At 35.4% G+C, this 27,843-nt stretch overlaps 1 protein-coding gene, 1 long non-coding RNA gene and 1 pseudogene across 2 annotated transcripts; 1 reads left to right on the forward strand and 2 right to left on the reverse strand.

Annotated features, from left to right (window-relative positions):
* Nucleotides 1-2,351: 2,351 nt before the first annotated feature.
* The window catches only part of LOC109069049, a 29,664-nt pseudogene continuing 4,172 nt past the window's right edge, over nucleotides 2,352-27,843 (reverse strand).
* On the forward strand, nucleotides 7,994-27,363 carry LOC109062694 (H-2 class I histocompatibility antigen, Q9 alpha chain-like). Its single transcript, XM_042746038.1, has 5 exons — nucleotides 7,994-8,181; nucleotides 17,239-17,499; nucleotides 21,761-22,039; nucleotides 24,603-24,884; nucleotides 26,315-27,363. Exons 1-5 carry the CDS (start codon nucleotides 8,133-8,135, stop codon nucleotides 26,548-26,550), a joined length of 1,107 nt encoding a protein of 368 aa, XP_042601972.1. The 5' UTR covers nucleotides 7,994-8,132; the 3' UTR covers nucleotides 26,551-27,363.
* On the reverse strand, nucleotides 11,018-13,842 carry LOC109083200. The gene is made up of 5 exons (XR_006157406.1): nucleotides 13,391-13,842; nucleotides 12,425-12,445; nucleotides 12,259-12,318; nucleotides 11,546-11,711; nucleotides 11,018-11,089 (listed from the first exon to the last, which is right to left on the reverse strand). It is a non-coding gene; the product is annotated as an uncharacterized LOC109083200 (long non-coding RNA).

Below are 27,843 nucleotides of genomic sequence, written 5' to 3' on the forward strand. Positions count from 1 at the left end.
CACAAACTCTGCTCACAGCTGGAACTCATCACGCGTTCAGAAACAACATCCAAGTTGCAAAAGATCAGTTCAACCATTCAGTGGGTGTTCATCATGAGCACACACTCATTTGGGCACTTTTGATACACTTTTTTCCCCCCTTTGTTTTGTGGCTGACCAAAAAATAGGAATTTTTCATTGAAAACAAGTGCAATGATTCATTAACATAAATGTTTACTGAAAAATTAAGAATGAAAAAGGGTAGATTATTTAAAAAAAAACAAAAACGAAGGCATGTCTGTGTGGTTAGACTGTTTGCCACAATTTACAGTCACACAGCCTGAGTTTGTAAGAAAAAATATATTTTAGGGGAGGATACTGTAATTTCTGCATAGAGGGAACAATCCAAAAACAAATAGTAAACAAACACTAAATAATGATCACCTGGCTGTTACATTATTTGTTTTGCTCTTGTAAATTCTATACTGTATGTTTAGATCTATGAGGTTCTATATGGTTGCACATTTGGATTGTTATTAAAATCTAAAAATGTACTGCTGATAACCTAGTCACAGTCTGTGAGTAATCTGATGTTTTCCTCTGATCAAACAGGAGATTTTGTTCGTGTCGGCATCATTGTTTTTGTTGTGGTCTTGTTGATTGTCATTGGTGTCGTTGCATATATGTTGTGTCAAAAGAAAATAGATGAGGATGGACAGCTATGGCAGCTTATTCTGCTGTCCTTCTTGCTTACTGCACATAAAACACAGAACTTGAGATTTCTGGGATGGAAACAGAAAGTGTGAAGAAACAAAAACTTAAAGGGATAGTTCACCCAAAAATAAAAATTAGCCCATGGCTTACTCACCCTCAAGCCATCCTACAGTAGGTATTTATGACTTTCTTCTTTTAGACGAATACAATCAGAGTTCTATTAAAAATGTCCTGGCTCTTCCAAGCTTTATAATGGCAGTGAATGGGTGTTGATATTCTTTACTACAATACATGGCGCCAACCCATATCATAAAAAGTGCTCCACATGGCACCTGGATTAATAAAGGCCACCTGAAGTGAATCGATGCATTTTTCAAAAAAATATATATATGTTTAAAACTTTATAAACCATAATCTCTAGCTTCTGCTAACTGTTGTACACTCGTTCACGGGAGGGTGGCATTCCAGCCAATGACGTAGGACATAGAATATTAACACCCATTCACTGCCATTATAAAGCTTGGAAGAGCCAGGACATTTATTAATGTAACTCCGATTTGATTTGTCTGAAAGAAAAAACTCATACACCTAGGATATCTTTAGGGTGAGTAAATCCTTATTTTCATTTTTGGGTGAACTATCCCTTTAAATGTTTAGGTTTTTAAAAGTTTTCGTTTCTTCACACTTTCTCTTCATCTTTTTTGGTTCTTTGATTCATGGACATTTGTTCATTTTAAGATTTACAAAGCCAGAAATTGTATACATTTCAAATGTTTATATTTCTCTTCACTGACGAAGAAGAAAACAAGAATGCCATTAAGTGTTTTGTTTACTTTTGATATCAGTACTGACCCTGAACTCGAAATCCTGTTCATTCAGTCAAACTAAATCTCACTTTTGACTTAAAACCAGTTAGTTCAGATAAAGATGAAAAACATCTTTATAGTGTGGTGCTCATTTCATTTCATTAGTGTGTGTTGCTTGGTTTGGCAAATCCATTTTACTAAATTACAAGATGATGTATTTTGGAACTAAAAAAATATTACATTTTGACCTTTCAAATGCTATTAGATGTTTGCTATTGTGGATTAAATATAATATATTTTGCTAGACACACACACACCAAACAAAGCTAAATATAACAAATAGAAACTTAAAATACCTATATTTTGCAGTTAGTGAAATATCACCCTTTATGTATATTTATTTCTTGAAGTATGAAAATGTAGAATGCATTTTCTTTGTACTCTGCACTTTCTGTTCAAACCTGGTGCATTTCCTCCATTTCCTTTATGATAATACATGTTTATATACAGTATTCATCGTGTACAGACCATAGTTGCACAATAAAGCAAATCAAACGCAGGGGCCATATTTGACCTACAAAATAAAGTTATTTTTTGGTTTTGTTTGAGCTGGTTTCAGAAAATACCATTCAAATATTACTGAGAATCCAGCAATATGGTCTTTAGTTTGAGAAGATTAATTAAAAAAACAGTGACTTTAAATGGAAGATCAGATGTTACACACATATATTCTCAAAATTGTATCTGTTTTTAACACAAAGTAAAAAAAAAAAAAAAAAAAGAATACATCTGCTGCCCGATCCCTTCTCCAGAGACAGAAAGGCAGGTAACATACGAATGATTCTGAACAAACGGATCATTACTTCTTTAAAGCTCTACATTAATTAGTGTATCTGTAAACAATTAAGTTTACATCAATGAATGTGTTAATCAAAGCTCAGAGTCAAGAGTCTTTCAGTATTTAAAATACAATGAATTTACATTTTACATTACAAATGTACAGTTTTTTTTCCAGCATTTTCTACAACTGACATTAAAATCTTTTAATAAAAAAAAATAATTAATTAATAAAAAACACGCACAGCAAATCTAACACGGACACATAGGACTGAAACACAATACATTCAACTATTCTGAAAGGATTCTTTATGAGACCAGTTTCACTGAACTCTATTCAGTCTTTAAAATCCCCTCCAGGTCCAGATTTACTTCTCCTTCTACAGAAGAGACAGAGATATACAATAAGCAGACAGACACTTATACATGAAAACTAAAGATGAATGAAATTTAAGAGTGTGTTTTGCTGTTTAGCCAAAAAGGTGATGTAATTTACCTTATCCTTTACGTCTGTATCACTGGAGTCTATATTGAAACAAAAATATATATTATAAATAAAACTCCATTCACATTATGATGTTTAATACATTCCATACAATGCCACAAACACAATTTTAATCTAAATATATTGCAAAACAGTATTTTTTATTACTATAGAATAAAAATTTCTAGTGCGGTGATACTAGAAAAAAATAAAGATTGTAGTGATCAGACTGAACTGACTCACCAGAAGAACTGAAAGTCCAGGAAAGAAACTTTATCATGCCATAAAGAACAAGTGCTAGAGCAACCATCACCATCGAGTCCTCAATAGAAGGAGCACTGACACCTGATATCAACAAAACATCACATCAAACCTAGCAGAACATTCTGACTGACATAAATACTCTTTTGGAGATGCAAAGAAAACATGAACTGATATCTCAAAAAAACATTTTGGTTGACTCACTCACAAAGACATTTGTTGCCACCTATCGTGTCCATCTATAACTCCCTGATCACACAGAGTGCAGCAGCAGCTCGTCATGTTCAGCTACACAGGTGACGTCTCCACCGCGACCGAGTCCCAGCTTCCTCGAGTCCAGCTCCAGACGTTTGCTCTGACTGAAGGTGCTATCAGACACCTGTCTGTGACCCGTTACACTGCCCTGACCCAGAGAGCGGGACGTCCCGTCTGCACCCTGAACTCCTGCCTCAGATCCAGAGTGTGAGGAGCAAAACCAGACGCCTCACACTGAGCCAGCAGCACCTGCCCAGGAACCAGCAGAGGAAGAGGAGACGGCTAGATGAGAGAGACGGAGGCTCTGGAAGAAAAGAGGGAGTGGTTACATAAAACTGAAATTTAATATAAAAAATGCAGTTAATAACCTAGATGGCTACAGCATCATCTTACCAATTATCTCCAGATCCACAGCTCCCTGAGCCAGCAGGTGAGGAAGATAGACCGTGCAGATGTTAGTATCTGTGTGTCTCACTTGAGCTTCTTCCAGAATCAGTGATGTGTTTCCTGTCTCATAGAGGCCTGTGATGTTAATATCTGCTCTGGTCTCTGATGTCTCTGTAAACCGATCGTTCTTTCCGTGGTGAGCTAGGACCAGTCTTCCTTCAGCCCTGAACTGATAGCGTCACTTGACAGAGAATCCAGAGCCGTGAAGCAGAGAAGAGATTTCTCTTGACTCATCTGTACTGACTGAGAAACCCCCTCCATGACCCGGTTTCTCCTGAACAAACCAGCACTCCAGAAACGGAAGCTGCAGGATAAGAGAGACTGAGAATTATGTTCATTGGTCAAACACATAATGCAATATATTAAAGACAAATTAATATATAAGATTTCCCCAAAATATTCAAAGCTCAGCTTTCAGTGTTTCACTTTAACTTCCACTGCTTCCCGACGCATGCGCTTTAACTGCTGGTTGTTTAGTGCAGGAGCACGTTGTGATATTTAAAAATACTCGGTCGTCGTTTGACACAGTTTACACCTAGCACAATCTTTTTAACCTCTTAGAATAAAAATTAAAACCACTAAAATAACTCAAATACAAGTATTTTAGTCTTTCCAGTACAGTGATCTCCACGAGGTGGCGCTGCGAGACAACATTATTAGGCCACACAGTGACTCTGACACTGGAGAGGATTTGAGGAGTTTGCACAGGGAAACACCATCTCTTATTGTCTACAGCCTTTTGTAGTTTTATACATTATGTATTTTGTGCATGCCTTTATTATTTTGTTTTTTAAAGTGTGAAAAATGTATACCTAAACTTGCTCTTTGAAGGATGAAGGATTTGTCAAAAAAGTTCACTGCCAAATCACACTGGAGTGTTTCCTTGATCTCTCTCTTAGCAAAATATGCAGGTTGGAGAACAATCATAGTAAACAAGTTTACTAGCTACTTTTGTTTGCATATTTGCAGCTAATCTTCATCCATAGCTATCATATCTTCATCAGTGCTTAATTAACCTACAAACCCGATTCCAAAAAAGTTGGGACGCTGTACAAATTGTGAGTAAAAAAGGAATGGAATAATTTATAAATCTCATAAACTTATATTTTATTCACAATAGAATATAGATAACATATCAAATGTTGAAAGTGAGACATTTTGAAATGTCATGCCAAATATTGGCTCATTTTGGATTTCATGAGAGCTACACATTCCAAAAAAGTTGGAATAAGAGGCCGGAAAAGTTAAATGTACGTATAAGGAACAGCTGGAGGACTATTTTGCAACTTAATAGTTCAACTGGCAACATGACTGGGTATAAAAAGAGCCTCTCAGAGTGGCAGTGTCTCTCAGAAGTCAAGATGGGCAGAGGATCACCAATTCCCCCAATGCTGCGGCGAAAAATAGTGGAGCAATATCAGAAAGGAGTTTCTCAGAGAAAAATTGCAAAGAGTTTGAAGTTATTATCATCTACAGTGCATAATATCATCCAAAGATTCAGAGAATCTGGAATAATCTCTGTGCTTAAGGGTCAAGGCCGGAAAAACCATACTGGATGCCCGTGATCTTCAGGCCCTTAGACGGCACTGCATCACATACAGGAATGCTACTGTAATGGAAATCACAACATAGGCTCAGGAATACTTCCAGAAAACATTGTCGGTGAACACAATCCACCGTGCCATTCGCCGTTGCCATATAAAACTCTATAGGTCAAAAAAGAAGCCATATCTAAACATGATCCAGAATCGCAGGCGTTTTCTCTGGGCCAAGGCTCATTTAAAATGGACTGTGGCAAAGTGGAAAACTGTTCTGTGGTCAGAAGAATCAAAATTTGAAGTTCTTTTTCGAAAACTGGGATGCCATGTCATCCGGACTAAAGAGGACAAGGACACCCCAAGTTGTTATCAGCGCTCAGTTCAGAAGCCTGCATCTCTGATGGTATGGGGTTGCATGAGTGCGTGTGGCATGGGCAGCTTACACATCTGGAAAGGCACCATCAATGCTGAAAGGTATATCCAAGTTCTAGAACAACATATGCTCCCATCCAGACGTCGTCTCTTTCAGGGAAGACCTTGCATTTTCCAACATGACAATGCAAGACCACATACTGCATCAATTACAACATCATGACTGTGTAGAAGAAGGATCCGGGTACTGAAATGGCCAGCCTGCAGTCCAGATCTTTCACCCATAGAAAACATTTGGTCATAAAGAGGAAGATGCGACAAAGAAGACCTAAGACAGTTGAGCAACTAGAAGCCTGCATTAGACAAGAATGGGACAACATTCCTATTCCTAAACTTGAGCAACTTGTCTCCTCAGTCCCAGACGTTTGCAGAGTGTTATAAAAAGAAGAGGGGATGCCACACAGTGGTAAACATGGCCTTGTCCCAACTTTTTTGAGATGTGTTGATGCCATGAAATTTAAAATCAACTTATTTTTCCCTTAAAATTATACATTTTCTCAGTTTAAACATTTGATATGTCATCTATGTTGTATTCTGAATAAAATATTGAAATTTGAAACTTCCAGATTACTGCATTCTGTTTTTATTCACAATTTGTACAGTGTCCCAACTTTTTTGGAATCGGGTTTGTAAATATTTAGTAAATAAAGAACATTTTATCTTTCAAGATGAGGGAAGAATACATGTTAGCCACTTCATTTGGACATTAGGACTATAAGAGCTTTAGTTTTAGTGTACATTATTTCCACTCCACCACAAAATATTGAGAGCAGCTCTTTGATGATTAATGACTATATTAATTGCTTACAAAAGAGTTGCTCTCTGCTGTTTACTGTTGCACTTTCACACACAGTATAGCTATTTTGCTAGCATACTTTAGCCCTTTGTACAGAGCGCATATGTTACTATCTTCTTTAGATCAATTGCTTATGGTGTACCTATATTATATATATATATATATATATATATATATATATATATATATATATATATATATATATATATATATATATATATATACACACACACACACACACACACACATATGTAATGCAATGATAATATGTGATGTAATTTATTAACTGATTAAAAATAGCTTACAAATTAATAAGTGAGCTTAAAAAGTAAAAAAACAAAAATACTGATGGTGTCATCATCCACAACATGCATTTTTGTTTAATGCACAGATCTGTTATGGCCTATTTCTCAAGAAATACAAATGTAAGTTAGTAAAAAGTGTGTGTGTGTGTAATTTAACAACAACAATACTTATTATATCGTATTGGTCTGTGAACATAATACCATAATATAATAAAAATAATAACAGCTGGTTTTGTTATGCTGTTATTAAACATGGAGATCAGTTTAAAATGTTGAAAAGAAAAGAAAAAGTATTCTAAAGCAGCAAAACAGTTGGGAAAAATTATTTAACAAATAGATAAACCATGGGATAAGTATTTGTCAAGCAAACAACACAGTGTGTGAAGTGTTGGTCACTTCACTATTATGTCACATACATCATCTCAGTTTGTGTGTCATGTACTAAAGGGGGAAGTTCATGTCCTCCTCATCTGATCAGCATTAAGATTTTGTTTGAGATTTTGAGTAAATGTTTCAGTTTAAGCATGAGAATCTTCTTACTTATATATTACACCAGTCTTGTCATTTATTGCAATTTATTTAAGTGATATGTTAATTTTTAGAACACAAATGTGTATTTTGTCCTATAAATCCTTTATGTTTCTGTACAGAGACGTACAGCTTTTGTCGTCACTTCAAGAGGCTGGTGATCATGTATGATAGTGATTTAATCTGTACTTCATTTCTTAAACTGATGGTGTTTCTGACCAGTGTTTAAACTCGTCCCATATGCTCTACATACTACAGCAAGATTATTCATTTGATTTATATTACAGTTAACTTCCTCAGAGACATCCTCAGAAATTACAAACATTAGTCAACAACTACAGTGTATGATTTACATTATTTTTTATTATTAATATAACCATACAGTAAATCACATAAAGTTGATTTTTGATTTGCAGTATGTTTGTAGACAAGCATTTCAGTGAATTCCATCAGAGCAAGCTGAAAACAAAAACTAAATTTTCTTGCACAGGCATTATGTCTCACATGATTTCATATTCATTTATTTAATATTTTGTCTTTACTTTCATGATCAACCCAGTGAAGAAAATAACTCATAGTACCTCGTGACGTCAGACTTGTCAAGAAAAGCTATTGGCTAGAACTTCAGGCGTTTGTGCAGAAACATTTCACCAGTTCAACATCGACATCCGAAGTTTCTAAATCATTTATTTTAAGTAAAGTCTCCAGAAGGATTTTCTGAAAGGAATTGTTTCTCATGCAAAAGGAAGGATGCGGCATGTACTGCTTTTGCTCCTTGGAGCTCATCTTGCCTCTGCTGGTGAGTGATTATTTTAATGCTGCGTTCCAGGAAGGTTTTTGAGCCGTAAATCACGCCTTCAAACCACAACTCAAACTGCCTGAGCGCAAGGAATTGTGGTAGCTAGATGTAAACAAACCGCGAGGCGGACTGTGGTGCTTACTCCTTGCTTATTTGAGGGAAACGTTATTTTAATCACATTTATATATATATATATATATATATATATATATATATATATATATATATATATATATATATATATATATATATAAGCATGATCGTTTACATGGTCAAGTTCAGGTTAACCTAAAGTTACCTTAACGTTAGCTATGCCCAACATTTCCATGTGGCAATATACTTTCACGACATACTTATCGTTTTAGACACATAACATTGTAATAATACCAGGCATGTGATCAGCTAGAGACAAAAAAAAAGGAAAATCTGACCACGCCCCAAGCCACGCCCCCAGCACTCGTTATTATAAAATATATCTTAGCTCAAATTAAAAGATATATCTTATATTGTAAAAATACATACTGCCCTGTAAAAAATAAAAAGCAGCATTTAATAATCATGACAACAATATAATAATATATTATAATAAAGTACTATAATATATTATAGTAAAGTACAGCATATAGAATTATTATTATTATTATTAAAGTACCTGCCAAAAGTTTGGAAACGTGCTCGTCAAGGCTGAATTTATTTGATCAAAAAAAGAAAAAAAAAACATAAATATTGTGAAATATTACAAATACAAAAAAGTTTTCAATTTTAATACATTATAAAATGTGATGTTATTGCTGTGATGCAAAGCAGAATTTTCTTCATCACAACTTCAGTTTTCAGTGTCACATGATCTTTTAGAAATCATTACAATTTATTTGACTCAAGAAACATTTCTGATTATTATCAATGTTGAAAACAATTTTGCTGCTTCATATTTTGTGTGGAAATGATGATGCACTTTATTTTTCAAGATATTTTGATAAATATAAAGTTTAATGAACAGCATTTATTTTCATTTATCAAATATATTAATTAAATTCGTTCGATTTGTTAAATAGAAATCATTTTAAATGTCTTCATTCACTTTTTTCACTTTCATGCATGATGAATAAAATGATTAATTTCTCTCTCTTTTTTAAATCTTATACAAATGTTTGAGTGGTATCATTGTTTTCACAAAAATATTAAGCGGCAAAACTGAGAAATGTTTCTTAAGCAGCAAATCAGCATATTAGCATGCTTTCCGAAGGATTACGTGACACTGAAACTTCTTTGTAAACACCAACAGATTTATAAACGTTTCTAATGACGAATGTTGCGTTCCCAAATGCAAATGAAAGCGGCTCAAACCAAGAGCAGCACTATCAGTGAATCGACACCAAAAACAGTAACAGCAGACATGTAGCGCGGCACTAGTCTACACTCTTTTATATAATTACAGCACTAGTGATCTCAATTTCTCACCGCCATTCATACAAAGTCACCGACCGGGGCCGGGTTTCCCGATAACGATTGATCTTAGCGTTTAAGAGCGTTTTCTAGAGTAATTTTATGATCGTTCGTTATTGTTTCACGTGCGTTTCCCAACAAAGCACGTAAAGCAATCGCACGTAGCCGTACTTTAAGTGCTACTCAGGAGTCGCTATCCGTTTGTCAAGTGCTGAAATGTCACCTTATAGAATGATTTGTAATTGTAGTACACGATCGTTTATTGAAGTTAACCTAATGCTGCGTTCCAGACAGACAACTTGGATATAATAACTATAATACAATGCAATATTATATTATATTGTAGAATATAATATTATACTTTACATAATAATATATAATGTACTTTATATACAGTATAGAGAGAGAGAGAGACGTTATTTCCGGGTGTAATACATAGCTGGTTTTCGTGCACTTCAGCAAGTCATTGACATATTTTTTCCCCTCAGTCTTTAAAGCATTTCTTACATTACTTCTTTTATTCGTTTTTTGTCATTAAATTTAGATGTGTATTTCTATTATTTTTTTCTGCCCCTTTTAATTATTTCATTTATAAATGAATAAAAAAAAGAAAGAAAACGAGTCATAAAGTGTACAATAAAGCACAATCAAATACTTCTATTATAATCACAGTGCACTTGAATCAAGTTAAAGGTCTTCTTACGATGCACTTAGGGCTTTATTATTACTCCAGAGCACTCATAGATCTACGATGATTTTCAAGTGCTACTTAACTTACGATGCTTTTGGGAAACAGACCGTAATATTAAGATCAGTCGTACGATCGTTTTTACGAACTTCTTAGGCTTACCAAGCTTTTGGGAAACGCAGCCCTGCACTGTTAAACTTTTTATCGTATTTTTGCGGTAACTTACTGGCAGCACCATTGCCAGTAAGTTACTGTAAGTTCCCCTTTACAGTAGCTTACCTGTAAATGTGTTTTACAGTAAGATGCCCTTACCGCAATTTAATTTTACAGTAAGATGCTCTTACCGCAATTTAATTTTACAGTAAGATGCCCTTACCGCAATTTCATTTTACAGTAAGATGCCCTTACCGTGATTTAAATTTTACAGTATGATTCCCTTACTGCAATTTCATCTTACAGTATATTAGTCATTTTATTGTAATGTATTTTACAATATTTTAATATTTATATTTTACATTAATGTTATTTAATTTAACAAATTCCAAAAAAAAGTGACTTGAGTCCATGTACATCAACATATTGTTTATTGTGCTTTTTTGTCAAACAAAATATTTTATTTTAAACAAATCATCTAATATTAAAACAAAACTAAGTTACAAAACAAATAATATAAAATAAAAATCACAATAAAAAAAAATGCACTTCAAAACAGTTCCAAACTTCCACTCCACCAATCACAGCAGATCACTGGTGTCAGGTGGCATCAATTCCTTTCTGCATATGGGAAGTAGAGAGAGAAACAGGGAGAAAGGGGAAAAAATAAATAAATAAAGAAAACAAAACAAAACAAAACAAAACAATTACATCCTTGGAGTAACACAATCTCACAGCAAGTTCTACAGATTGTAGCACCAGCACCAGATTTGGTAGCACCGCACATGTGATATAAATCCTTACATGTTTTGTCTCTAAGACATGCACAGGTCCCCATTGACTTCCATAGTATTTAATTTTTTCATACCATAGAATTCAAAGGACTATTTGGTTACCAACATTGTTCAAAATATATAATCTTTTATGTTCAACAGAATAAATAAATTCATTCAGGTTTGGAACAACATATTTAATGGAACTGCAAAGATTGTGTACTGGTGTTTGGTGCTTGACTGATTGTGGTGGCCTGTCTGGGCCAAATTTTTGTCCCAGTCCAGCCCTGCATTAGAAACTTACCTAATATGCAGTCTTCCATTCAAATTCCGTAAGCCTCTGCAGGAATGTTGCTACCCGGGAGTTGATGGTTGCAACTTTTCTTTGTACAGTTCCACCTGTCTTACGGCTTGTACCGAATTTTGCAGTGCACTTTGTGCCCTCTTCAGGATTGATCCTGACAAAGAATCTAAAAACAAACACAGGTCTTAAATGTTCATATTAACACATACAGTAGTCATCTTTAAAAGCGGCCCTGTGCATTTATCGATTTTAATGACATGGAGGCAAAGAACCACCCAAAACGAAATGACCCTAAATCATTTAATGCACAGCTAGCCATGGATAATCCCGCTTATACCATGGTCATTTGCAAGCACTGACAACTTAAAACTGTTGTTGCTGTTTTCAGAAAGTTTGCAATATTTGACCGGAAGGGACAAATTGACGGTTACTTTCAACAGTTACGTTAGATCCAGCATTCTGCCCACTTTAAATCATACACAGAGATAAAGTAGTGCGTAACATTTTATTTAGGTAATAAATTAATGGAATAGTTATTGTTTTTGATAACAAAAAAATTTTACTTTATTTTTTATTTAATTTTTATTAAGGTTAAATAAATAAAAAAATTACCTAAGTGCTCCTAAAAAGAAATGTAAGTGTAAAGCCCTGCAAGTTATGCATTACAATATGTTAATCACGTAATGCATCTGATAGTCAAAACATATACTTACAAAGCCAAAGATCCTCAGTGCTTGTGGCTCTTAAAAGAGCCTTTGGGCTGTAGTTAGCTCCTGTTGACACAGGGAAAAGAGAAAAAGAAGAAACTTTATTTTTCGTCAATGATTTTTGGCTAATGAATATATGAACATATTAAATCACAGATCTGGGATCACTTACACAATCAGATGACAATCAACACTGAAAAAAGGGAGAAGAAAATCAGTTTTACCAATAATTAGCATAGAATATCTAAAATATTTTGCAATGAATATTTTTCAATTAATCTATTGGTCTGCCTTTACATTGCCTTAAAAGCGTTACTATTTTAACATGTCATATTTCTGTCACGTGCAGAGTGAATCGCACGGTGAACCAGACAGTTTGCAGCATTCAATTGGCTGTCGGTCCAATAAACCTCTTACATCGTGTCTAGACTTTGTTGATGAGAGAATTCGCGAGCCTGCATAATTCGGCACTGAATTAAAATGGCGTTATGAGCAGTGAGTAGATTCTGACTAACTTGAACACCTTTGATAGGTCATTGCGTTCAAGAGACCAGACAACTAACGTTATGTCTGTGAATGGCTACATTGATGCTCACCGCTGCAAAACGCGTTGTAAGATTAATTTGCCATTCTCCAGAGAGTGAACACAAATAAGCACTAATATACACTGGAGCGTTTGCCAAATCTGTTGCGCCAATACATTATTTCAGTATCAATTGAGTGTGCTCTTGCTTGCGGTGGACTGGGGGAGAGAGACTGCGAGAGAGAGCGTTTGAGAATTCGCGCCAACGTTACTTTAAATAGTCTAACGTCACACACATTTAACGGCATTCATTTAAATGACGAGTAAAATATACCATAACTGGTCGTAAAAAATACGGAAAACCATTGTTTGTGTAAATACTACACTGGGTCCATCTGGAAAAGGCAGTCAGTCAACTGTATGACATAATGGGATATGAAAGCGGCAGTTTTTGAGGAAAACTAAAAGTTCCTTCAGACTGCCCTGTTAATAATAGCCTATTAGATTGCATTATTTACTTTCTTCATAAATTTAGCTATATGTAATTGATATTGGTAATGGTTTACGTTATAAAAGTAACTTATAAAATAAATTTGTCAAGTAAAAAGTACTTACCTCAGAAAAACTCGCAGCTGGCGTCTAAGGTATAACGATCCACTCTGAGAGACGTCAGTTTTGCGCGCACTCGACACGTCACACAAACATCAGTTTACATTCTGCCAGGTTGTTGCGCGGGCTTTGCACGTGAGCAACAATTTAAAATTTGTGAGGTCTAAGCAAAGTTATTATTATTATTATTATTATTATTATTATTATTATTATTTAAATATCACCACACCTGTGCTCTTTTACCTGGCATAAAAATAAAACAAAAAATTGCCTAATTTGCCTGTATGGGAACCAATTGTCGATTACTATTATTATTAGGGCACGAGCACCGATGGTGAGAGGACCCTATTGTTTCTGCTCCATTTATTATTATTATTATTATTATTATTATTATTATTATTATTATTAGTAGTAGTAGTAGTAGTAGTATTGTTGTTGTTTTTTATTGGAGAAAATGCTACTATTAAAATTAACATCCAGTGTGTGAAATGAGAATGATTTTATGATTTTCATCTGCAGAACAAGACGCAAAAAACTATAAAACATTATCATATGACATTTTAATAGGCCTAAAACATTAATACAATATGCATATAGCCCTATGAGTAATACAAGTTGTGGGCACAATGACAAAGGCAATGATTACAACGTATAGAAATCTGTCTTCTTTATTTACAGTAGCACTACTGCTTTTGCGTAAACAGTAAAGTACTGTAAATTACCATATACAGTAAGTTACTGTAAAAATTCATACAAAATACCCACAATGCAGTGCATATTACAGTAGTTTACCGTAAATAATATAAATGGTATTTTACTGGGCTTTTTTGCGGTAAGTTACTGTAAAATTACGGCAAAGTCTAACAGTGTGGGCTGAGTTCGTAAAAATGATCGTACGACTGATCTTAATATTACGGTCTGTTTACGGTCTGCCGTTTTATTTTTGACATATGCAACAGAAATGGCAGCTTTTATGCGTTGAACACCTGTTTTTATACTGAGTCTATGGTTGAACAACGCGGGGGTCGCGCCAGTGCACCGCTCACAAAATTTAGTCACATAGGCAGAAAAAGTCCTGCAATTAAATATAGCCTAAACAAAACAGGTTATTATTTTTTTATATCAATAATAAAACAAATATTTTACAATATATAATATTTAAATAATTAAAAATAAATAATATTTGTAATATTCTTTAATTTTGTAGTCCGTGAAAAGGTGCATTTTTTAGCCTAAAGGCACGTCTATGTGGAGATGGCGAGTCAGCGCGGCATTCAGCAACTTCATCTTTGCACCCGACACTGACTCAGAAAGCAGTTTATTAATAAATATTTAAAATGTCTTCTTTTCCCCCGACACATTCATAATCACTTAGCCGATGCTTTGATTGCTTTATGCGCGAGCGGGAGCGCGGAATAGGCTATCAACTTAAAACGCATGCCAAAGTTAATATATTATTATATTAATACATTTAATATAACTTGCGACTAGTTGACTAGACAAATCTTTATTCGGGTGCAAGCCTTTCTAAGCACAAGGAAGCGCTCCATTTTTAAAATAAAATGCTATATTGACATTACGAAAATGCGACAGCTGCAAATCGGGTCGTTATTGCATTGCACGAGTTATGCATGCATAAGGAGTCAAATAGAAAAAAAAAATATTAGGCTATTATCTTAATTATTAAATACAACAGGCTACAGCATGTACATAATTGGAAAAAATACACATGGTTTAATTAAAACGAGGGAACAAATGAATAAATCGAACGAATTCTTAATTTATGGCTTGCATGAAATCTTTCATATAAACATATAACATATTCAAACATAAAAGGTTATCCTGGTCAGTTTAAATAATCCGTAGTATACCGCTCCACTCTGCTGTTAAAGGGATAGTTCACCCAAAAATGAAAATTATGTCATTTATGAGTCACCCTCATGTCGTTCCAAACCCGTGAGACCTCCGTTCATCTTCGGAACACAGTATAAGATATTTTAGATTTAGTCCGAGAGCTTTCTGTCCCTCCATTGAGAATGTATGTACGGTATACTGTCCACGTCCAGAAAGGTAATAAAAACATCTTCAAAGTAGTCAATGTGACATCAGAGGTTCCGTTAGAATTTTTTGAAGCATCGAAAATACATTTTGGTCCAAAAATATAAAAAACTACGACTTTATTCAGCATTGACTTCTCTCCCGGGTCTGTTATGAGCGCGTTCACAACACTGCAGTTTAGTGATATCCGGTTAGCGAACGAATCACTCAGTGTAACCGGATCTTCTTGAACCAGTTCACCAAATCGAACTGAATCGTTTGAAACGGTTCGCGTCAACAATAAGCATTAATCCACAAATGACTTAAGCTGTTAACTTTTTTAACATGGCTGACACTCCCTCTGAGTTCAAATAAACCAATATCCCGGAGTAATTCATTTACTCAAACAGTACACATTAAAAAATGTTTAATGTGAACAACAGTTGTTGCAGCAGCGGTTCTCTGACTGCGCAGCATAGCCACACGCGCCACAGTTAGCTACGTTTGGGATAATTTTTATTTTAAATACCATAATGTCAGTTGAAAACATTGTAATTGTGTTTTAAAATACAACAACGAGCACCACGAAACCATTTAAAGAGGCGCGTTCAGCCCCCCGTGCGGGATTTTGTGGTGCTCGTTGTTGTATTTTATGTGGAGATATGGTATTTGTACGACCTCACTCGTAAACCCCAGTGTCGGTTAGGTTTAGGGGCGGGGTTAGGTGTAGGTCATTCGTACAAATTCATACGAATTGTGCAACTCGTAAAATACATACGAGTTCGGGCTGAATGATCTCAAACATACGGCGCGCTCTCTTCATTTTATCAAATGATCATAATAATTACATATATTCATTTTATAATCCTGCTACTAGCATTTTATTCAGACTAAAACTCCTTTAATTAGGGTGAGAAAGCAGTTTATTTGTATTATTATTATTTTTTATTTTTTTTGAGTGGCTTTTGCACATCCTTGTCTTGCCAGTGACTGCGCGCCGCTGCAATAGACGCGTTTTGCAGCATTAAGGTTAACGATTAATCGATTAATTGATCGAATATTGATATCCCTAATAAGCACCATTTTTTACTCCATATTTCACACTAATCTGGCATCTTAAAATACCAGAAACTTACATTTAATTCCTTTCACATGACTGAATCCGTTGCAGTAATAAAGAATAATACAAATAATACATTCCTGTTAAATAGATTAATCAAATACAAATCGTTATTGTATAATTTTACTTTCTTTGTTCTGTTGTTGGACAGATTTCAAGTAATATATTCAATTACAGATTTGTTCTTCTTACATTTGTCTTTGAAATCTCATTTCTATATCTAACACATCCATAGTTTTCTGTGTCTAGATAGAAGTCTTTTTATCTTCTTCTTGTGTTATATTTTGAAGGTAACTGGAATCAAAATGACTTCTGTTTTTTAGCAAACTTGATCAATAAAACTGGTTCTGAGTAAATATTGTTTTAATAAAAAGTACAGCACATCTTGCTATATTTTTAGTACAATAACTCAGAAATGTAAATTAAGGCAACTTAGGAAAATCTGGAATATGAACATAATTAATAAACAATTAAAGCTACAGTCCTTTTGTATATCAGGGTTTCATTTTTATTTTTTTGTTAGTCAATTTAAATATTGTAATATAGGTAACTGTTTTCACCTGTTATGGCATAAGTTATTTTAATATAGCCTAATTGTGAATTTCATTGTTGATGTTACTCTTAAAGTGTGAATTTTGAACAGGCTTTATGTGGAGATGATGACTGAACTTCTCTCTGTTTGTGTCTCTATCCACAGGAACACACTCTCTGAGATACTTCTTTTCTGCTGTGTCTGGAATCAGTGACTTCCCAGAGTTCACTATTGTTGGTCTGGTTGATGATCAGCAGTTTATGTATTTTGACAGTAACATAAAGAAAGCTGTGCCGAAGACAGAGTGGATGAGACAGAGTGAGGGAGCAGATTACTGGGACAGACAGACTCAGATTGGTATTGGCCAGCATCAGGCCTACAAAAACAACATCCAGGTCGCAAAGGAACGCTTCAACCAGACAACAGGTAGTCATATTTATGACTCAAACATTGTATGTTTCAGTTTTGGCAAAAGGTGGGAAAACAGCAGAACACACACATATTGTCACACATCCTAGACACACTATAACATAACCATGATTCTTTACTGAAGGGGACGTTCTTCCTAATGTGTGTTTTTGACAAGAATTCAGTAACTTTATACTGATTTGAGTCACACAAACCTAAAATACACACAACACAGAAACAGTTCATGCTTCAGTTTGATTGGACGTGTTGAAAATCACATGACATCCGCTGCAGCGAATCAGTCGACAGCGGCTCTGGGGTGCATTTCCCGTACAACGACGTAACTCGCTGATTAACCACCAAAGTACGATGCATTGTTGTGGAGACTAACTAGCTAGTCACGACTGTTTCCCGAAACCATGGTACCTGTGTCGCAGATCCATCGTTTAAACCACGTTGGTTTGAGCTGTAGTTATTCTTCTTCTTCAATCTAATGGCTGACTCGTGCCATGAGCACATATCGCCACCTACATAATTTGGTTTTATTTTCTCTTTTCTTTGACTCAAATTCAAAAGCCTACCCTTTTGAAATGATGTTACGTAGGAGTGGAGTAATAACGCATCATTCATTTGTTCCGCAATAAATTACATATACACACACGGAGTTAAAAATGTGCTCTTTTCTGATCCCAATGTCTATAATTTCACAATTTTTATATAAATATTAATATTGATAAGTAAGCACAGTTGAAAAAAATATGGATTTTTAAAAAACTGTGATTAACTATTGTGGACACCTGTTGCTTATTTTGCTCAATAATTTTTCCTATTTAAGTCTCCTTGCCATTCAGCCATGTATTAATGAAAATGAGACGAAAATCCCAATTTTCAAAGCATGACATTGCAGTTCTTTTGGAGGAGGTGGAAAATAATAAAGTCCAGCTATTTTCAAAGCTGAAAAACAGCATTACAAATGTTGGCAAAAATAGAATCTGGGCAAAAATAAATAATTATTAATTAATAAAAATAAATGCTGCTGGCTATGGGTATGAACGAAGCCCAGAATAAGTCAGGAATAAATGGAGGGACTTCGCAAGTGTGACAAAACGGAGGGCTGCGGCACGTAAGAGGGAAGCAAACAAGACTGATGGGGGATCACTTCAGTTCCTCCTCTCACTACAGAGGAAGAAAAAGTTTTGGCCATTCTGGGGCCTGAAGCATTGGAAGGATCAGGTATAGATGCATCAACCAGGCCTTTGCCTTTTAAAGTTCAGGCTTTCAACACCAGGCCACCTCCACCCTGGGCCTCTAACATAAGGCCCTCTCCAGTCTGGCCCTTCAACATCAGGCCTTCTCCAGTCTAGGCCTTCAAAATCACCAAAGGGTCCTCGTCTATTGCTCTCTTCCTCTGATTCACCTCCGTCTGATGCCTCCTCATGTGCTGAACAATGTCCTCTGACACAGAAGGTGACGCAGAAGTCAGGCATTGTATATAAATGCCTGCATAGGGACACATTTTACCCCTTTATCAGAATCAGAAAGAGCTTTATTGCCAAGCCCTGTGGTAAATGAGCCGCAGTTACATTTCCAGGAAGGGCTATCCAGCCATTGATGTTCAAACAGTGATCACCAGGGGATGTTCAGTGACATTGTGGCAAAATGACCTGGAAGCACACATGACTCTTTTGTGTGGCCCAATTCTGCAGTTTTCCAGGTGGCTGAAGAGAGTGGCTTTGGTGATGGCTGGCTGATGGGAGACAGTGGATATTCTCCTCGCCCATACCTCCTGACACCACCTGACAGACATAAATGAACACTTAAAAGCATTAAAAATACTTTTGCAAACAGTGTATATAGCCTACTGTGTGTGTGTGTCTATACATACATTCACACACACACACACACACACACACACACACACACACACATACACATACAGAGAGTATTTTATATTCTAATTCTGTAAAAACAACAAAATCACTCATTTATTTATACATTTTTGTTACTTTATTTGGGTACATTCATTTTCTATAAAAATACTGTGATTTGATTGTTTACATTTAATATAAGTGAAAACCTCTAACATACTGTTTTACTAATATTGTTATATTGAGAAATATGTCTTTAGGAATGTTTTAACAAAGATAACTCACTTAACAAAACGAAACGAAGGCTGCGTACCAATCAGCATGATCAATGCTTTCAGAGGCCACTTCGAAGGCAGAATAATTGCGAGGGCCACGCTGCTATATAGTTTCAAACTGAATTTGTATTAATAATAAAAAATATATTTAAAGGCGAATTAGGTAATAAACTTAAACCACAACTTTAAGTCTTCCAAATCACTCATAGTGGATGGTGAAATCTTCGCAAGGAATAGGGCATAGGGTCGATAACTCTGAATAGAACACAGCCCTGCAGGTGCGGCGCAATCAATGACGTCGACACAGCAAACTAACAACGATCTATGCCTCTAACCACAGGTGAAGAGCTGTCGTTTTAACGACACTAGTTTGCGATGCAGTTTGCGAATGTTCGTTTGAACTATTTTAAAGATGGAACTTGCGACCATAGTTGGCTAACGATGCTTTTGGGAAACGCACCCCTGATCGATTCATTCAGTGAGTGATTCACTCAAACTGATTCAAAAGAGTCGTTGATTCGTGATTCAGATCACACTGATTGTTCACTGGATCGTTCATCCAGATGACATCGCAATAGAAATCATGTCTGTTTATTGTCTTTGTATTATTACACAGTAAGGTTTCTCTCATCATAATAAATTGAGATGATAAACTCACATCTCAGTTAAAACATAATTTCTTTTGCTGTGTTGCTGTAGATTCAGTGGTTAGGAAACACTTTCAGAGTATTTCAGTTCATTGTCTGTCAGCATCAATGAAAGATTAATCAACTGAACCAAACATCATAAATCATTTGATTAATATTTCTTTCTTTGTATGAAATGAACTGGTTCTGTTTCAGAAACAGAGGAGAAACAGTTCAATGTGTGAGCAGAGATGCTTTAGATGAGACAAAAATATTAGAAAATAATTATTTCCAATGGTAAAAAATGTATCATAATTAATGCATAAATATTAATTAGTACTATGAAATTCTCTCAAAATACAAAAGAAAAAATATTATTGAACAAAAATATATTACATTGAGTTTACTGAAAATAAAAATGTGTGAGAAGAGATGCTTTAGATGAGATAAAAATATTAGGGAAAAAAAAAATATTTTCGATGGGAAAAAATTTATCACCATTATTTCTTTATTATTAATAAGTACCAAGAAATTTTCTCAAAATACATATTAAAAAAGAAAAAAAAATATTATCAAACAAAAATATATAACATTCATTTTACAGAAAATAAAAAAAGTTAAATTTCAGGTGTTCAAACTTCAAGCTATTAAAAACCGTTTTCTCAAGCAACAAAGTTTGTCTTGAAAATCTTTGTAATCTAGTTCTTATTTTTTAAGAAATGAACTGGTTCTACTTCAGTAACAGAGGAGAAGAAGTGAAATGTGTGAACAGAGATGCTTTAGATGAGATGAAATATAAATGTTTTTCATTATTTTAGATGGGAAAAATTTATCATAATTATAGCTTATATATTAATTAGTACTATGAAATTTTCTCTAAATACAAAATATTATTGAACAGAAATATATTACATTGATTTTTACTGAAAATAAAACAAATTTACAGTTCAAACTTTGAGCTTTTAAAACCACTTTACTGTAAAATTGTTTTCTTTAGTAATGAGCAGTGATTGTTTGTGATCAAATGAACACTCAGTAATGTCACTGATGGTGTGATATTGACTGTCTGTGTGTTGTCTTGCTCTCCTGTTTGGTTCACTGATTTATATCTATTGTGGTTCAGTGGTTTAGTCACAAAATTGTTTTACAATTAAATGATAAGTCATCATCTGTTCAGACACATTAAGTGAGTGAGTGATTAAGTCAGACTGATCAATAACACTGTACAGTACAGTTTGATTTGTGTGTAAGTGGTGTAGATGTCACAATAGAAATCATGTCTGTTTATTGTCTTTGTTTTCTTTCTCAGCACCTCTTCTTGTTCTCTTATCATAAGAAATTTAGTCAGTAAACTCACAACTCAAATATTAATACATTATTTTTTAAATATAGAATGGAGGCCAAAAAACACAAATATGTTCACAGTCAGATTTGTTTGATTCTGAGTTAAACATGTTTCTGACTGACTGATGGTTTTATTCTGACTGTATTCATTATCTCTGTTCTTCAGGTGTGCACACAGTCCAGGTGATGTACGGCTGTGAGTTTGATGATCAGACTGGAGAAACAAATGGGTTTCGTCAGGAAGGTTATGATGGAGAGGACTTTCTGTATCTGGATCTGAAGGAGATGAGATGGATTACTCCAGTGATGCAAGGAATCCCCACCGTACAGAAGTGGAACAATAACAGAGCTCTTCTTGAGGGTAGAAAACATTACTTCAACACTGTGTGCATCGAGTGGTTGAAGAAGTATCTGCAGTATGGAAAGAGCAGCCTGAAGAAAACAGGTACATCAGATCTTATCCAGCAGTGAAAATATGAAAATATAGCAATGCATGTTTACACTATGGGCCTTATCATACACCCGGCGCACTGCGGCGCAAGTGTTTTTGCTAGTTTCAGCCCGACGCAGTTCTCATTTTCCCGTCATGCACCACGTTATTTAAATAGCAAATGCATTTGCACCCATTTGTGCGCTCGGGGGCGTGCTGGTCTGATAAGGAGCTGTGTTCAGGCGCATTGTTGGCGTGTTGCTATTTTGAAGATCTGAAAATAGACTGCACCATAGACCAACTCAAACCTGGTCTAAAGTCTTGCGCTGTGTTTTTTCTTTGTTATTTATAGAGCGCGTTAGTATTGGCGGGTCCACAATGCGCGTACACGTTGCTTATTAACCTCTTAAGTGCCACCAGCCCACCGGTGGGCCCGTTGGCGCTCTTTTTTTTCATTGTCTTTTTTCTTACATATCATTTGAAAACATAAAACCTCAAAATTCATCCTGTGAAAACCATTTTGAAATCGGACATTGTGTTACCATGGAAATCGTACTTTAATATCTTTTGGCAGTCTCCTTCCCCTTAGTGGGTGGAGTCAGGTGTCATATTACAAAATATATTATGGTCTTTTAGAATCAAAACTTTTTAAAATCTTGACAAAATACATATCATCGCAAAGGTCTGAGTTTTAAGATTCCATATTTGGTTATTTTGTGATAGATGGAATATTGACAGAGATATTTAGACATTTGTGACAGAAAAATGCATAAAAAAATTCAGAGGAGTTTGTGATGGCACCCGGTGGCTGTTTATGGTATAACACCCTAAATAAAATCTCTCAGGAACCTCAATTTTTTTATATCAACTTCAAATTTGGAACATAGCTTGTTTAGACATAAGGCTTTCATTTTATAGCAATTCTGGATTCTAAAATATTTAGAAAAATATTTATTTTATGTAAAATAAAATAAAAATGGTACAGTGCATTTTCTTAACAGTAAATTTAAACTTCTTTAACTTTTTGATACTTTAATATATGATTCCACTTCTGCAATAATCTGCAGATTGTCTTCTTTAAAAAGAGTCCAACCTTAGGTCTGTATTCCAAAGGGTCCATGAATTATAACAATTTAAGTTTGAATAGTGCACTTTCACATCTATATTCAAAAATGCGGGGTGGCACTTAAAGGGTTAAACACACAGCAGCACACAAACATGCCAAATATTAAAAATTAAAGGATTACAATGTAAAATTATATTATTGTGTAGGTTACATAAATATAAAAATGCCTACATGTCATAATGGATAGTCATGGCATGTATCAGAATTAGGTTACCTATTTGCTTGCGCATGAGCAGCTCTGTTTCTTCTCTGGAGAGAATAGGGACAACCTGTTTAGACCATTTTTAGACTGTTTTCCCGTCTTTAAACTAGCCAAAGTGGATTCGGACACGCCCCGAGTGCACCTGCGCTGTGCACTTCAGACCATGCGCTTACAACATTAAAATAGGGTCCTATAGTTTAAACAGTCGTGTTCACCAGAAATCATTGTAAAAATAGTTTTGTGACTTGTTTCAAAATGCTGTCGTGTTCTTTCTTTCAGAGATTGTTTTGATTAAAGCATTGCAGATCATGTGTATTGTTTATAGAAATTAATAATGAATACTATTTTTAAATGGATTGCTGAACAGGTTCAGGAGGAGCATGTTCATCTAAACCTGTTAAATTGATGAACTGGATATAAAAGTATAAACTGATGCAGGTCTGATGTGTTTTAGTGGCTAAAGCTCAGTGTCCAGTTATAACTGTTAGGCTCTTATTACTAAATATTTTCTTAAATTAATGGGTTTGTTGAAACCACATCAACTGGTTGCTTTGAGTTTGCTGATCAGAGCACTGCAAGCCATGAACTATCATTACTGTACCCTCGAGGGGCACTTAACCCCAGGTTATTTTCATAAACACAATAGTTAAAAGATTGCTTGTGTATTTATTTACTAGATGACAAAGTTTTCTGTCTCTTTCTGGACTGCAGTAAGACTAGCAGCAGCACAGTTTTGATTTGACTAAAGCCTGGATAAAGAGCTGTGTAACATACTCAGATAAGATGAATCTGATCTTCCTGATGTTAAAGAGCACAAATCCACATCAGCAGAGACTCATAGCAATATAGTCTGTAGTATTTACTATCGGGATCCTGTCTGAACTAGAGGACATTACTGTGTTGTCAAGCCTATCAAAATGGGTTTGTTTGCTAAATCAGACTGGCTAGGATGACAAGAAGCTCTGTTTGAGATTTTTGAGTTATTATTAGTAGTATCGAAAGTTTTGAAAAAAAGGTTACATAGAAAGAACACACAGCTCCTCCTGCAGAGTGCCTTAGTAGAAACCAGAGCTTTCCAGCCGCTGTTCCAGCACACTTCAGCCTTTATCTGATATTATACAGTGAACTGAATGAAGACCAGTCTTTACAGACAGTGGTCTGGGGGTTTATAAAGGTCTTGTTTAGGAAGACGTGAATTTAAGATCACTTGAATTCAAGCTCTCTCTCTCTCTCTCTCTCTCTCTCTCCAGCTCCTCCTCATGTGTCTCTGCTGCAGAAGTCTTCCTCGTCTCCAGTCACGTGTCATGCTACAGGTTTTTACCCCAGTGGAGTAATAATCTCCTGGATGAAGAATGACCAAGATCATGATGAGGATGTGGATCTTGGTGAACTTCTTCCCAATGAGGACGGGACCTTTCAGAGGTCGAGCACCATCATAGTTACACCTGAAGAGTGGAAGAAGAACAAGTTCAGCTGTGTGGTGGAGCACCAGGGCAAAACCATGACAGCGAATGAGATCAGGACTAACCCGGGTAAGAGAAATTAAATGAGTGAACCACACATGTAGTCCTTCCTGAGATTAACACTAACTGTATTAGGTCATGATTCATCAAAAATAAACCCAAAAGAACGGTGATTTATTAACAAGGGTATTTATTGAAAATAAATTTAAAAGGAAACAATCACAAAACAATAGAGAACAAACACAATACATTTAGGCCTGTATTGTTTTGATATGGTTGAACATTGCAAATATGCTGTCACTACATACCAATGTACTGTATATAATATATCACAATCACAGACAGATTTTCATCAGTACAGGGACTTGTACCATGATGGTGGCTGAACAGACTCCGTTTTGAGTTGACAAAACAAAACCAATCCAATCCAGCTTTGTTGATACCTTGATGCTGATCATTCACTTTCTCTGTCAACTCAGGCTTTATCCTGAGTTTATGGAGCATGTGCACATGAAACTGACATCAGTAATGAACAGCCAATCACCTGCCTTGAAACTGTGATTCACTTCTCGTGAGAGAGTCAGTGCGATTCACTGCCAATAAGTGCGTACGTTTTTCGTATTTATACGCACATTTGAACTTCTCACGAAAACTTTCAGCCTAATTCACAACACGTGCGTACGCACATGAGCTTGTTCTTAAACTCTGTCTTCTGTTAGTGCCCAAACCAGCTCCATATAAGGGCTTTCCGCAAAGCAGCACTCATCCAGAGAAAGACAATTATGCCACTGAAACAAAAGACAAAGAAAAAGAACTGTATAACGCTAATGAATGTGAGGTTTTGCTGTGGGAGGTGAAAGCTAGAAAAAATGTGCTATTTAAAAGTGCATCCACCGGTGTAACGGGCACAGGTAAAAAAGAAGCATGTGATACGGTAACACAAGCCGTTAATGTGGTTTCACCAGAAATTCAGACGGTTGCCAACGTCAAAAAAAAGTGGTTTGACATGAAATTTGAGGCCAAAGAATAATTTCAGTTCAACAGAGGAATGTATGTATATTCTTTTGTGTTTAAATGTATTTAAATTCTTCATATTTTTCAATCTTTTAATCTCAGGCAGTGAAATGCATGCACTCTCTCACTAAAAATCAAACACAGATTTCAAATAAAAAGATTATAATCAAAGTAACTTTCATGCGCACATGCTCCATAAACTCAGGATAAAGCCTGAGTTGACAGAGAAAGTTGACGATCAGTATCATGATATCAACAAAAAGATACGGGTGGAGGGCATGGGGCACCTGATCTGTCTGCCTTCGATGAAAGAATGGCTGCAATTATAGGACAGTCAAGCTTGAGCGGCATTATAGAAAGGAGTGAGAGTGAGAGTGACCTAATACAGGAGCAATTACAACACGGTAATTTGCTTAAATCAAAATCTTTATTTTAAGGAATGTATTCAAGTAATCATCATAACTCAAAACTTCCGGCTTTTGCAGAACATCCACAGACAGCAGATGGAAATGAAGAAGCTGAAGTCCAGCCGTGTACTTCCCAATCCACTCGTTGTACCCCTTCACAGAGGCGCACCGGTGCACAAGTCCTGACCGACGAGGTGCTCACTAGTCAAGATGCCCTCACACTTGCCGTTAAGGACGTGGCAGCTGGCCTACGGGAAATAAATGAGTCACTGAATAAACTGATAGCATTGCTTGGCAGTCACAGAAGTGCATAAATGTGAATTAAATATATTCCCTAAAACTTTTTTGCAATCATTAAAGCACTTTTACAAATTCCATTTACTCAATTACAGAATGTGCACTGCAGCAAACTACAAAAGCTATTCAAAAATATAGAATGAGATTATATACCATTATAAACATTGTATCAACTGAAAGCGTGCTTGAAGCGCTGCTTGGGCTGGCGCGTGCATCTCATCAGCGTGCCACAACGTTTAGTATGTTACAGCTGGCATCACAATTTTTGTTTGTTTGTTTTCTTTTTTCTTTATCTGAAATCTCAAATGTTGAATGTTGGTCAAGTGTTTACTATAAGGAAAAACCTTTGAGCATCATTAGAAATAGACAAATTTCACACGCGTGTTCTTATTGCTTTTAGTAAGTTTACTACATGAGTATTGTTCAACACAGTCAATGACCATGTACTGTGCAAATCATTCAATGTTCAAAAAGTTACACGTACTTGTTTATACAGAGTACACTTACAATCTTTAAAGTAATTGATGAGGCGTTATTTTGTATCATTACACACTACCTTCCACTCCTCATTTTTCCCGTTCATGCCTTTTTCTTTCCCCCTCAGTTACGTTTTCTGTACCTCTTTTATACCACTCATCTTCCTTTCTTCTAGTTCTGTGTAATATTAGAGAAACTTCGATGTTTAATTAAATGGATGTTTAAGCACTTGTGTTCTTAAATGGCTTTTTAAAACATGTTTTCCTAACAAGAATTTGTATTCTCAAACCACTGTTAAAGCTTGTACAACATTGCTTGAATTTATTTCAATAAAATTTTTACATTTTTGAGCAGACCAGTTGCAAGTCTATTTATTATGAGCTGATTTGAGTTTTCTTGAACTGATCATGTAACATAGTAAGTTGTTTTAACTCAGAGCATCAAGTTGAAACCACAAATGACCATTAGTTTAATAAACTGTAAAATGTAACTTCTTGAGTTGAAACAAAGAGTATCTTTAAGTTGAGTTAACTGACATTTTTAAGGCAGCAGGTGACATTTCGTTTTTAAGTTTAACCAACATGAAATGTTTTACAGTGTAGAATTGCCATGCGGCTACAATGTGATTCACAATTGCACTATCCTTTCTAAATTGTTTCATTATGTAACTGGCATAATACAAGTTTACCTGACTAATAATAAATTGTTATACAGTATTTGACTCATTCTGATCTCTGAAAATCATTTTTCAAGTAGATTAATGTGTAGTGGTATTCAGGACAGATCATACTGAAGCACCAATGGATGAACCATGAGGAACACCATTAGGTGCT

This window comes from Cyprinus carpio, chromosome B19 (genome assembly GCF_018340385.1).
Source record: "Cyprinus carpio isolate SPL01 chromosome B19, ASM1834038v1, whole genome shotgun sequence".
Classification (NCBI taxonomy): Eukaryota; Metazoa; Chordata; class Actinopteri; order Cypriniformes; family Cyprinidae; genus Cyprinus; species Cyprinus carpio.